At 33.9% G+C, this 14,393-nt stretch overlaps 1 protein-coding gene and 1 long non-coding RNA gene across 2 annotated transcripts in view; both read left to right on the plus strand.

The window, feature by feature from the left end:
* The first annotated feature begins 7,773 nt into the window (after positions 1–7,773).
* Positions 7,774–14,393, plus strand: part of LOC126742036 (magnesium transporter NIPA2) — a 40,563-nt gene continuing 33,943 nt past the window's right edge. Inside the window, exons 1-2 of the mRNA XM_050448564.1 lie at positions 7,774–8,279; positions 8,332–8,474. Of these exons, the coding sequence (XP_050304521.1) occupies positions 8,057–8,279; positions 8,332–8,474 (366 nt within the window). The 5' untranslated portion in view covers positions 7,774–8,056. The remainder of the gene's footprint in view (positions 8,280–8,331; positions 8,475–14,393) is intronic.
* Positions 13,850–14,327, plus strand: LOC126742048 (uncharacterized). The gene is made up of 2 exons (XR_007662472.1): positions 13,850–13,917; positions 14,175–14,327. It is a non-coding gene; the product is annotated as an uncharacterized LOC126742048 (long non-coding RNA).

Raw genomic sequence — 14,393 nt, forward strand, 5'->3', positions numbered from 1 at the left:
AAATATCGGAACCGGTGTCAATGAGATATTTTACCACTGGGGCCTGGTTGGAACATAAAACAGTGGCAATAGGGGTTCTCCGCATCTGGCGTCATTTTTTAAGAACAAATGCCTTCTTCGGTTTACCATTTTTCGACCAACAATTAGCCTCAGTGTGGCGAATTTTTTTGCTAAACTTGCAGATTGGTACTTCACTGTCATTTTTAGGCTCTAATTGTTCTTTAACTTGGCATGCATCTTGTTGATGTCCTCGACGGCCGAACTTGAAACAACTTCCCCTGAATTGTTTATTTGTTGTTTCAAACCGTCGATCTGGCTTTCTGCTGACATCAGCAGAATCGATATTTCTGGGCATTTTTGATGAGCCAGGTCGTCGTGCATCAAACTCGCTAAATAATTTTAGCAATTCCCGCTTATTTTGTGGATTTTGGATGTGGAATGCAGAACGTGCCTCTCCATGGTCCATCCCAAATTCCACCATACTAAGAATTTTGAACCATAGAAGATTTTCATGAAAACGGCTGACATGATGCAATTTTTGAATGCCATACTCGCTAAGTGAATCACACTCTCGGCTGCGAATCGTCGCGGCTTTAAATGCATGTGCACCTGGAGTTTCTCGATCTGGAAACGCAATTGTCAAATCTGCACAAAAGGTTGCCCAGCTGCGAGAATAGCGGTAGGTACGATTTTTCAAAGCTTCACTTGCCTTAGAAATCATGAGGTAATTACTTATATTGAGTTCTTCTTTTAGTTTGCTTGCGTCATCCAACCATTCTTCGATAGAGGGTATGTACCGTTTTCAACTGTCAATACAGGATTGTACTGTGCTGATTTTACTGTAATTTGTCGCCGATTTTATACAGCGTGCTGTTTTGCTCCAAAAAAGGAACAGTTTTCAGCACTGTTTTCACAACTACAACATAACCTATATATTTGTGTTCTGTGTATAAAACCAAATTACCTGTTTCTGTTTTGTTTTCCGGTACGGTGTTTTGATTTATTAAAACCAGACCACATTTATTAATAAAATAAAAATGACTGAAAAAAGCAAGATGGTAAGAATAATAGACGCAGAAAATAATTTTGAATACCATATACGGAAGAATACGAAAGATCCCAAACGGGTTAGTGCGTTGTATGAGAGCTTTTTAAGTAGTAAATTTTCAACAAATTATGTTTTGAACTTGGAAGATAATTCCCACAACGTAAACAAGAAGATTCAAGAAATCAACAACACTTCTGACAGTTTTGACATTCCCCCACTATTTTACTGTACCCACAGTAGCTTTTATCCCCAGTCAATCCAGTAAAGATTAATGACGTCACTGACGCATTTATGACGTCATTCAGTACTGAATCAGTAAACTGAAACAAATATCGGAACGACGTCCAGTAAATTCAGTACTGACAGTTGATAACGGTACATACCCAGAGTAAGCACTTTTATCCGGATCATAACTGGTGAGCTTAAATGAGGTCACAGACCCTGCGTTCATAATTCCCTGCACAGGCGCATGAGAAAAATCCATCTGGGCGTTGGCGTTGAACACGTCAGCATTTGTGTAGGGATCTTTGATTGGCGAGAAAATTCAGCCAACTGCTTTTGCTGAGCAGCCACTAAATTCACCAAACTTTCTTGCCAATCTACTTTTTGACGTATTTGAGGTGGAAGTTCACCATCCCCATCCACTTCACCCACTACACTGTTAACGGACTCGATACTTCCGCGACGCGTACTGTTTTCTTCAGCCATTGTTCATGGTATAAAGGAAAAAAAAACACAAAAGAAGTTTATCTTGATACAAAATTACACCGCACGTAGTGTATCCCACTTCCGATGTAAACACTAGGATTACTTTAACCCTAAATAAAGCAATAAATCTTTAAAACAAAGGACAATAATTTATTATTAAACTTATACAAAATAACTTGACGCTACAGTTATACGGTGCCCGCGAAGACTGATGCAATGGTGCCAGAACGCGCGACCCATTCCCGTGTTCCCCTCGCCTCAAGCTCAGCTTTGCTGAACTTGCAAAGAACCAAAATCAAGTCGATAATCTCATCATCAGGCTTATACACAGACATTTCCGTTTACATATATGTAATAATAGTGCCCGCGGCTGTAACTGTAACCGTAGCCTAAAGGGTGTCGCCCACTAGAGCGGAGCACGCCGGAGGGTATGGCAGCACGCCGGAAAGTACTTTTTATAATACATTGTTCTAAATGGGAGTCCGCTCATTTGTCGGAAGAGCACCGATCGGCAGCGCAACGAAGCGACCGGAATTCTATGTTAGGTATATTTTTCCGCTGCCGTACGCTGCCGATTGCGGTGCTACGCCGCGCGCTGGCTAATGTGCGATACGTAGCGACGTAATGAAAGGTTTTTTTATGAAAAAATAAATCGAGGATGGGTTGACAAATGATATCAGGTCAAGGCTATCCTACATATTGATTAAGATCGATCTTAGTTTCGGATCTTATACTATAACTAAATACACATTTTATTGTCAGTATGTTCTTAATCCATTATTCCTCTGTTTATCATTGCATTTTGCCAAGGAACTGTACCCTCGGGGGAAGAAAAATAATTTGCAAATATATCCCTTACAGACATGGCCTCCATCGTTGCATTTCCTCCTACTCGTCGTAAATTTTGAAGATTATCATTGTTAAGGTTATTGTCAACTGATTCCAATGAAATTAAAGAAAGCCTTAAAAAATTATGTAAACAACAGGTCGCTAAAATAACTTTGTCCACATATTCGGGGCTCATTTTTAATCTCCTTTGATAAATCCTAAATACTTGTGTCAAAATTCCAAAAACATTTTCAGATAACCTTCTGGCTCGGCTCAAGCGATAATTAAATGTTTTTTTTTGATATATTGTCTTTAATTTGTGAACCAGGAAACGGTCGCAATGAATGCTTGTTTAGAGGGAATGCTTCATCGCCTACAATTACGTGAGGCACAATGATATTGGTTCCTGAAAGACTTTTATCAGGAGGTATAATAAAAGAGTTCTGCAACAGTGCTTTTCCCATATTAGGAGAAGCAAATATTCCTCCATCACTGTTCTTTCCATAGGCACCTACATCTACACATATAAAACGATAATTGGGATCTACTAATGCCAGTAGAATGACACTAAACGTCTTTTTGTTGTTAAAATATAGCAAACCATTATTGGCAGGTGCTTCAATAATAACATGTTTGCCGTCGATGGCACCGATGCAATTGGGGAAATTTTATAGTTCGTAAAAGTCTTTTTCAACCATTTTCCATGTTTCCTTTGTTGGGTTTGGCATGGCAATATTGCGTACTTTAGTCCAAATTATGTCACAAGTTGAATATACAATTTCTCTAACAGTGCTTTCTCCTAAGCGATACGAAAATGCAATTGATCTAAATGAATCTCCTGTAGCCAAGAATCTGAAAAGAAAATTTTTATATTTTAGCTTCAAAATGTAAAGATAAATGGAAAAAACTAAGAGACAATTTTCGCAAAGCCATTAAAGGTCGTAAAACAAAGAGTGGGGATGCTGCAAAAAAAATTAGGCCCTGGAAGCTTGAACAACAGATGTCTTTCCTTCTTCCACATATCACTAAAAGACCTCAAACCTTAAACATACAAATAACAGAGGAAGAAACTGGAAATTCAAGTGAAGAGGATTCTTACTCCAATATAAGTTCACCACCGCCCACTCCATCGACTACATCGACCTCATCAGCCCCTAAGAAAAAAATACAGAAATGTCGAAAAATGGAAAGTTTTTAAAGCTGTTAATGAAGCTGAATTAGCAGCTTTATTTGAAAGACAACTTGTACAATCAAATAGAGCTAAATATCCACCATATCCACTCTCATCTTTATCACGAACATCTCGTCAGCATTCAAATAACTTTCAAGGTTCTGTGCTATTGGCAATACCTCAAACATCACCAGACATAAACCATCAATACTATTCCTACACTCAACCATCATCATCATGTCAACAGACACAGGCCCCACAATTTTCCGAGTATCTTACCAATTTACATAATTTAGATGATTCACACTAGTTGCCTGAACACTTATAAAAATAATTAGGAAAACTTTTAATTTTATTTTTTTATTATAATTTAGAAAATGTATTTTTTGAGTTTTTTTGCATATTAGACGTGTACTTTTTTTGTAATATTTTTTGTATGAGAATCAACATTTATACTTATTTATTTATACAACAATTATTTTAGAAGGTTGCCTTTAACTTGCTTTAATTATCTGTTAAATTAAAGTTTTACTTTTTTTTCTATTAAACCACTTAAATTACCTATTTTTTAATGTAATTAACCTTAAGCATACAGCTAACCTTTCTTCTGGACCTATAGCTTGACGAAATGACGTATTTTGTCTTTCTATTTCTGGTTTTAGGTAACCTAATAATTTCATGAATTGTCCATGCGTCATTCGGAAATACTGATGAAATTTAAATTCGTCTTCTATTAGATCAGGAAATAAAGTATAGAATTCACCCTCAGTCTTACGTTTTTTACATAGATTATGTATCCACATTTTCTTTTTCTTTTTTGTTTTTTTTCTGCTTCTTCGCACAAAGCAGAAATTATAAATACCTCTTCCTCATCGGAGGACAGCATTGTACAAACTGAAGAAACTCAGCTAGCCGCTCCGCGTCGCTTCGGTTTAGCGCGCTCTATGTGCGTATGGGCAAGAAAATGCGCTCCGCCGCGCTGCCATGTGCTCCGGCACGCTCCGCTCTAGTGGGCGACACCCTTAAGAATCATTCGATCCATGTTCCACGATAAAAATCATAACAGATTCCAAGCGATCTATCGGTTTTAACCGCGGTTAAACCCTTGGTTCACCTTGAACAGTCCCTTTATAACATAACCAATTGTGTCCGCTTGGACGTGTTTGGTTGATGTAACTTCGTAATTTGTCAGCTGTCATTATCATAATTTAGTTTGTTTTTAAATAAGACCCCAGACGCCAGTAATATTATATGTGATTAGTTCTTAAACATAAATATCAAAAAAGAAAACTTATTAGCCATAATAAATTTTGTGTCATTTTTAAAAAGCAAATAATTTGTTGTTTGTTTTTATTTTTTCCCGCACTTATTTCAATATCTTTGACATTTGACGTTTAGAAAACAGCTCTGGACGTGGGTAATTACTGTTCCAAATTGTTGACGTATAAAAGGCTAATTGGCGACGTCACGTATCTCAAGCGGTTATAACTATAACCGCTTGGACGTGTTTGGTAAAGTTTGGTTAATACCATTTAGGAACGGTAATTACCGGTAGACCGCTTGGAATCGGTTCATGTGTTGCTTTCACCTTAATGTGATGTGTGTGAAGCTAGCGACCGATCGATATCCAGCAACCAAAATCGAGAACGCAGCATATGCCGGTTGCCAGCGACCAATTTATAGTCCGCGCTCCCTGTTATTTAATCAATATAATGCTCGTATCTCCTGAAATTCCCAAGGGATTTTAATAATTTTTTGTCCAGATATTAATAAGGAATACCTAAATCGACTGACGATGATCTCAAGCCTCTACAAATTAAGGTTTTGTTGTAAAAATTAATTAAAAAGTCAAATGGTAAAAAAATGAAAAAGGCTCTAACTCCCAAAATTCCCAAAGGATTTGGATAAAACTTTTTTTTATAAAAGATAATAAATATCTAAATTGATTTTAAAAGGTTGCAAACCTCTATAAACGACAGTTTTTTGGTAAAAAATTATTGAAATATTAGATGTAGAAAAATATAAACCACTATAACTCCCAAAGGATTCGAATGAAACTTTTTTACGCAATTACTAATAAATATCTAAATGGATTTAACATGGTTGCAAATCTCTACAAACAAAAGTTTTTTGGTAAAAAATTATTGAATTGTTAGATGTATTAAAAAAACTTAATGGCTATAACTTCCAAAACTCCCAAAGAATTCGAATGAAACTTTTTAACACAATTACTAATAAATATCTAAATGGATTTAACATGGTTGCAAATCTCTACAAACGAAAGTTTTTTGGTAAAAAATTATTGAATTGTTAGATGTATTAAAAAAAACTTAAAGGCTATAACTTCCACAGGATTTAAATAAAACTTTTTTTAATATTAATAATAAACATTTTAAGTGATGAGATTTAAGAAATGTTGCAAAACTCTCTATTTAAACTAATTAAATTGAGTTATTTTAACCAATCAAAAGACCATAATAATTTTCCAATTGTTAATTTTTTTATATAACAAATCCAAAGATAGTGATTTCTGAGTAGAAATACAAGATCCAAGTCCAGCCAAATAGTAGTATGGAATTAAACCATCGGGGCTAGTAGCTCTAAGTCGTCGATACTACAGTCAGGTCCTACAAAAGGAGTCCGGGTCTTCCCTTTAGGTAATCGCTCTCTTTCAGGAGACAATAGTCAATATTCTCCAGAAAGGTCCAATCAAAAATTACGTTGAAACCACTGGCTGGATTGTTACCAGGATGCCTAGAAAGTATACCCGAGGAGGTTTCATTAATTGTATTTAAGGAAAACTTACATAGGCCTCGTTTGTAACAATGTGTGGTCTCAGTTAAGATCCTTTTGAAAATTCATCCAGGAATTTGTATATGTTGTTAGAAGCAGTTAAGTCTTTACCCACTGAACTGCCCAGCAATAAAATTCTTTGCGCACTTTGGTGTAATTTTTTTTTTTTAATTTTGTTTTATTACACGACGGGGAATGCATTACGCACGAACTGGGACGCACAAGGCACTCCAGGACAGTGTGGGGCTCGGTGAAGCCACTACCCACTAAACCCCTCCGTAGGCGCCGATATGTACCCATCTTAACTCCTAAAAGCCAAACTAGTTTTATACACATATGGTTATTTGAGTGGTGCAATTCCTATAAATATAGGCGATCATCTTAGAACATTGAAAGGCCTTTCAATGTTCTAAGGCGATCATGCGTCTTAAAATTTTTGCGGTCCAGCCCGCAAGCGATTTTGGGCAAAGCCAGGTTTTTCAGATTACCCAAAATGCATAATCGCCGCATATTTATAAGAGCCCTCCATATGTGTACATATTTTGGTTTTTGGAAAAATCGCGCTTTACTAATTAGGTGGAATATATAGTTTTGGAAGTTATAGTCGTTTATATTTTTCTACATCTAACACTTCAATAATTTTTTACCAAAAAACTTTCGTTTGTAGAGATTTGCAACCATGTAAAATCGATTTAAGTGTTTATTGCTAATTGCGTAAAAAAGTTTCATTCGAATCCTTTGGGAGTTTTGGGAGTTATAGTCGTTTATATTTTTCTACATCTAACACTTCAATAATTTTTTACCAAAAAACTATCGTTTGTAGAGATTTGCAACCATCCGAAAATGGTTTAGATATTTATTAGTAATTACATAAAAAAGTTTTATTCGAATCCTTTGGGAATTTTGGGAGTTAGAGCCTTTTTCATTTTTTTACCGTTTGACTTTTTAATTAATTTCACAACAAAACCTTAATTTGTAGAGGCTTGAGACCATCGTTAGTCGATTTAGGTATTCATTGTTAATATCTGGACAAAAAATTATTAAAATCCCTTGGGAATTTCAGGAGATACGGGCATTATATTGATTAAACAACAGGGAGCGCGGACTATAAATTGGTCGCTGGCAACCGGCATATGCTGCGTTCTCGATTTTGGTTGCTGGATATCGATTGGATGCTAGCTTCACACACATCTTAATGTGTCAGTTGTCATTGTCAATTATATTTAAAAAAAATAATAATAAACATTATTGAGCGGCTTTGTTTATTTACCTTCGTCCTACTATAAAATTCTTATTATTAGTATTTCACGGTATTAAAAGATCACGGCATCCAGTGAGTGAAAGAATGATATTTTTTAGGAAATTGGTATTGGAGCCATCATTGAAACTAACACGATTTATTAGATAAAACCAGTAAATCCACTTAGGTATTTCTAATCTTGATAAGTGATTAAATCATCCACATGCCTAATTATTTATCTGAGCAGTGAGTCATAGAAAAACAAAAAATGTCCACTGATATTGTAACCTCCAGTAATTTAAAAAATGAGCTAAGCAAGCCAGATTTTTACATAGGATTAGCTCTAGCAATTAGTTCCTCAATATTCATTGGCTCCAGTTTTATAATCAAGAAAATATCACTGAAAAGACTTGGTAAAGGGGGCCTCCGTGCTGGAGCAGGTGGATATGGTTACCTAAAAGACTGGACATGGTGGATTGGTTTTTTAACTAGTAAGTTTTTTTATAGTACAAAATTCTGTGAATGAAATATATTTTTTTTTAGTGGGTATTGGAGAACTAGCCAACTTTGGAGCTTATGCTTTTGCTCCTGCATCCCTTGTAACTCCTCTCGGAGCATTATCAGTTTTAGTTTCAGCCTTATTGGCTTCCAGGTTTCTAAATGAAACCTTAACTACTCATGGAAAGGTAAGTTTTTTCACAAAAACTTGATCTATAATGGATTCTTAAACCCATTCAGGAACCATGTCAAAATCAATAGTTACTTCCTCTGGCCAGGTGCGGGAATGAATCAGAATTCTTTTTAAGAATTGGTCATTTTAAGGGCGAGGATTGTAATATTGGTCATTGTTTTTATATATGCTTCAAAAATTTTCATATAAACAAAAAAGACTGCAAACTGGAAAATGATAAGAGTTCCTGTACAGTACACATCCTGAATGGGTTAAAAGACACAGGCATGTGGGGCAGTGGCGGCTCCTTCTTAGGGTCAATTGGTCAATGACCCCCCTTAAATAATCTCATAAAAATACCAATTTTATTATAAATATCTTTTATCTAAAACTTCATTGTGAATTATAAAATTCTCTAAGCAGTCTGCATTGGCAAAACAAATATATTATTAACGTCGCGCCTCGCGCGCATCACAACCCCGTGGCTGGGCCGTATTTTAAATTGTCCCTATACAGTTCTTACGGCCTGTGAAGAAATGCATGTAAAATAGAACAAAGAAGGCAAATTAGCATTTCGTGAGCGGGAGTGAGAGTCACCTTTCAGTCCTATATCGCCAACGTAGTCGACGGCCCGACTGGATGAATGTTTTCAGTTTTGTTTTAGATAGTTACTGTTTGCCCCCCGCACGAAATAATTGCCTTAAAATCTGCTGGTTATGATGTTCCAGCAGATTTTAATTTAAATAATTATGACGGCTTGAGAAAAAGGAAAGTGGTTGACCAAAACCAAATATGAATTTAAAACAAACAACAAAGGATAGGGGTAAAGATATTCAAAAATATTTTAAAGAATCAATGTACAATTTGTGTGATTGGATTTGTGGCTGCAGTGTGAGAAATGCTACTAATTTTTTTGCTACCCGTGTTTACTGTCTTCGAATGATGCTGTATGGGCGAAAAATGGAGTAATTGACATTAAGCATTTAAAAGTGAAAATTACAAAGCTTGCTTCTTCCACTACTCATATAAATTCATCAATGAGTTACGCAAGTTTAGGACGTGTTAACACAGTCTAACAGTTGAAAACTATATACTTTGGTGTTAACATATGACAGAAACTTGATAGTGTATATCGTAAATCTGTGCATGACTTTAATGAATCGGTTTCTAAAAATAGGTATATTTTAAACAAACTAATCGGCTGTGTAAAATTTTGCGGAGTTTTCGAAATTGCATTGCGCGGTCATGACGAAAGTATCAGCTCCAATAATCCTGGAATTTTTCTGGGCCTTATCGATTTTGTTTCTGAACTGGATTTAATGTTTAAAGAACATATTGAAAAAAGTACAGTATTTAAAGGCACATCAAAAACAATTCAAATCGATATTTTAGAATCAATGTTAGCCATTGTACATACTCATATAATTAAGGAGATTGGCCAGACAAATTTTGTGGCAATTCAAGTAGATGAGATCACAGACAGCTTCAATAAAACGCAGATGATTGTCATATTGCGATATGTATTAACTTATATTGTACATGAAAGATTTTGGAAATTTGTTAACCCTTCAGGTACCACAGCACAACATTTAACTAATGTAATATTGGAAGAACTTCAATTATTAAAAATTAATCAAGCACCTGAAAAATTAATTGCCCAAAGTTACGATGGTGCATCAGTCATGAGCGGTAAACTGGGAGGAGTACAAACAAAAATTAAAGAAATATACCCAAATGCACACTTTATTCACTGCTATGCCCATCAACTTAATCTTATCCTGCAAAAAGCGGCGAGTCAACATAAACCGATAAAAATATTTTTTGTAAATTTATACGCATTTTCGGCCGATCTCCAAAACGTACGATGGTTCTGGGTAGAGTGGTTTCGATAACCTGTTTATACCCTTTTTCTTATATTTTTATTTAAAATATTTACTCTAATAAAAAGGCAAAGTTAATTTTCAGAAAACGATTTAAGCATTTAAAGTTATTTTTACCCGCTTAATAGGGTAAATATCTCGGTAAATATTATTGAGTTTTATCTAAGTCTGTATTTTTTATCTAAAATATAAATGCTAAAAGATCTTTCAAATACTTTGAAAAATCAATAGTTTAATTTGTTTTTTTTCTATTAGAGTAAACTATACGTTTTCAAACCAAAATGACCCCCCTGAAGATTGACCCACGAGCCGCCACTGATGTGGGGTAAACTAAACATTTTATTAGAATTGAAGAAGTATTCCATACTTGCAGTGGAGTTAATATGTCAAAGGGTAACTAAAATTGTTAATCAATCAACGTCCAATTGTTTATTTGTTAATTAATTATGCCTTTTTATCATTATTGCAGATGCCGTTTTTATTTATTCAAATCAAATCATTTATTTCCATAGACAATTGTCAATAAAAAACTACAATGCTAATAAAAATAGTATAAAATTACAAAGATATGAAAGGAAACAAATTTAACTTAATTTAGTCAATAAATCTACAGGTAAAGAACTCTGTCAAAGAATAAAAAGGACAGGCAGCTAACATGGTCCTAAGAGCCCTCTTAAAAGTTGGAAAAGTCTTAGCTCTCCAGACCTCATGTAGTTTGAAAGATTTTTATGCACTTGACATGCACACTCCAAGAAATAGATGTTAATTATAGTTAGAATTTTTTCTTTGTTAAAAGTACCACGGCAGGTTTCTATGAAGGAAAGTCTAAACATCGTATGTACAATGCGCTTTTAATTTATTAGCACTCTCCCAATACCGGAGGAATTACCCCAAGCTAATACAACAAAACTGTTGAAAGGCACATTCATTCCCATAGGTGCCTGAAAATTATCTGGTCTTTTGCACTGATTGTACAAAAAAATTATTATATGTATTAGCAATATTGAGGTTGCCAGTAACTTTCTTTCCATTATCAGTAACCAAATTAGGAACACACTTTGTTCCGCGATTTGAGGAGTTCATGATTGAGTTAATAATTTCCCATGAGGCTCAAGTTATATTGTTAGAAGTAAGCAACTTTGTTGAATTATAGGCTTTTTTAGCATTTACGATATTTTCTCTATGTACCTTCAATCTCCTTCTATAGGATGTCAGTAAATCATGGTCATGAATGGTCTTTAGTTGAGTATGAAGTACGGAATTGCGGAAGTGGTGTTCAAGAATTCTATCTTGCTCTTTAATAAAATAATTCAACACCGGACGATTTGGAGATTGTGGAGCACCAATTAGAAGCAAATTAGTATGCTGGGATGCCCCAATGAGTTTTGTGATGGCGGGAGTATCAATTGGAGTTCCTCTTAAGGCATTTTCTTGTCCCACAAATAGAACTACACAGTCCTTTTTGTAGAGTTTGCTGCTATATTCCATAAATTCAGAAACCAAGTCCTTAAATGGTAGCCTATTACGCCATTGGCAGTTAACGCCGTACTTTTTTTTCATGGAACTTTTAAAAGTAAAATTCGTACCCCTTATAATATTATTACCAAGAAACCAATAGTTGAGGTTTGACGTTCAGTTTTTGTTTTAATTGAAGATTTTCAGAATCGTTTTTTAAAAGATTGCCGTCATTAATACATTTACATTTCTCCTTGTGTTTATCGGCTAGCTCTAGCTCCAATTTGTCAATAGTTTATTATATTATTTTCATTTCATTGAGATACATGTCGTTTGTCTTCTATTTGTTTATTTTTAACTTTTATTGTTGGTAATTTTAACCTTTGGCCTTGCCAGAAGCATTATAGCTTTTTATATGTTGTGACAAAAACCCTCATTGTTTGTAAGTTATTTTTAATACCTTTTTATTTCAACACTTTTAATCTTTAGCTTATAAGTTTTCTTGGATATATAGATCCCTGATGATGGACATCTTATATGTCTGAAACATGTAGGATAGATGATTTTTCAAATAAATTTAGTGGAGGATGACCGAAACAATTTTAGTTACCCTTTGATTTTATTAGAAGTTAGGGCATCAAATCATATTCTTTATTTATTTATTTTATTTATCGGTGGTCAGTGCAAATTACAAAATAAGTAAACCTAAAAATTAATGGAGAACCAACAAGGGTTTGTCACTGGCCAATCCATAGTCACAAATCTTGTTGCATATGAGACAGTTATGTTAAGTGCTTTTGAGGCTGGTCAACAACTTGATGCTATTTATACCAATTTCTTCAAGGCATTCAATAGGGTTGACTCTCTGAAACCTGTAAACATGGTTGTAACATATTCTGACTGGTAGGGTTAAAATTCAACAATTTTGTTGAAAAAATATAGAGGTATAGTCTGGAGTATCTTAGGGGGGTCATCAATGACCTTTTTATTAATAATGTAAGCAAAACTTTACTCTCTTGTAGTAGCATATTTATTTATTTGGAGAGATCAGTAAACCCTGACACCCTTTTTATAACTACAGTAGGCTCGCGTTAATGTGAACTCAAAAAATTTTGACTTAGTTTGCATTACTGAAATTTTTTTTTGAAACAATTTATTTAACCACAATAATACAATGTATAACGAGTTTTAACAATTTCTCCAATCAGTGTTTGAAAACACTGGCCCCGAGAATACCAAAACAGTAATTAATTATCTATAGTAAACAAATGTTGCAATGTTGCTTATAATTTTTTATACATAAATTAATTAACATTTTTTAAATCTTTTAATTTTTTAACAAAAAATCTATAGTTATTTATATCTTTTATACAATGAGGTAAACTATTAAATGTTTTAATTGCATCTGTAATTGGATTTCTTAAACCTATGTTAGTTCTTATAGAAACTTGATAAACATTATTTAGTGATCTTGTTTGATGATTATGTACATTATGGTAAAACATAATATTTATGTTACTTTTTTGTCTGTTGTTTATAATTTTATATACAAGTTTACATTGTTCTATCTCCAATATCACTTTTAATTTGTTTAAACTTAAATTTGAATAAATTGTATTAGAACTTGTAAGCCAATCAAAATTAAACAAAATTTTCAAAATTTTATTTTGCAAAATTTGAGCCTTATTAAAATTAACTTCACCGCACATACCCCATACTGGCAAGAGGTACCTAAAATGTGTGAGAAAGAAGGCATTGTAAATTTGAAATTTACTTTTTTCAGACAAATAATCTCTACTCCTATATAAGGCAGATAGCATTGGAACTGTTTTATCAAAAATTTTGTTTAAGTGTAGTGACCAATTTAAATTTTCATCTATTTGCAAACCTAAATATTTAATATTCGACACTTTTTCTAATATTACAGTATTAATATTAATATTTAGATTATTGCTGACTGACTTATTTTTTTGTTTGAATATCATGTATTTGGTTTTCTCAATGTTAATTTTTAATTTATTTGAAAACAGCCATTTAAGATAACATTTTAGGTTATTATTAATAAGTTGTGTTAAAGAAGTTTCATCTGTTCCAGCATATACCAGTACAGTGTCATCTGCAAAGGTAAAATATCTTGCTTTTAGCTTGGCTAACTTGAGATTCAGTACATAAAGAATATATAAGAGAGGTCCAAGAACGGATCCCTGTGGTACCCCGTAGGTGTTAGATAACCATTCACTAATAATATTGTCAAGCTTTACGTACTGTTTTCTGTCATACAAATATGTTTTAATTAAGCTGTACAATACATTTTTAAATCCCATTTTTAATTATTTGTCTAAAAGAATGTCTATGCTTACTACATCAAAGGCTTTTTTTAGGTCTATGAAGACAGCTATAACTATTTGTTGTTTATCTAATGCCATTGAAATACAGTCTACAAAATCCACAACCGCACCAAGTGTACTACTGTTCTTTATAAAGCCATATTGATATTTATCATTCAATAGATTGCAAGAGTTAATGAAAGATAACATTCTATTTTTTATTATTTTTTCAAGAATCTTGGAGAATACACTAACGACTAAAATGGGCCTGTA

This window comes from Anthonomus grandis, chromosome 11 (genome assembly GCF_022605725.1).
Source record: "Anthonomus grandis grandis chromosome 11, icAntGran1.3, whole genome shotgun sequence".
In the NCBI taxonomy this organism is placed as follows: Eukaryota; Metazoa; Arthropoda; class Insecta; order Coleoptera; family Curculionidae; genus Anthonomus; species Anthonomus grandis.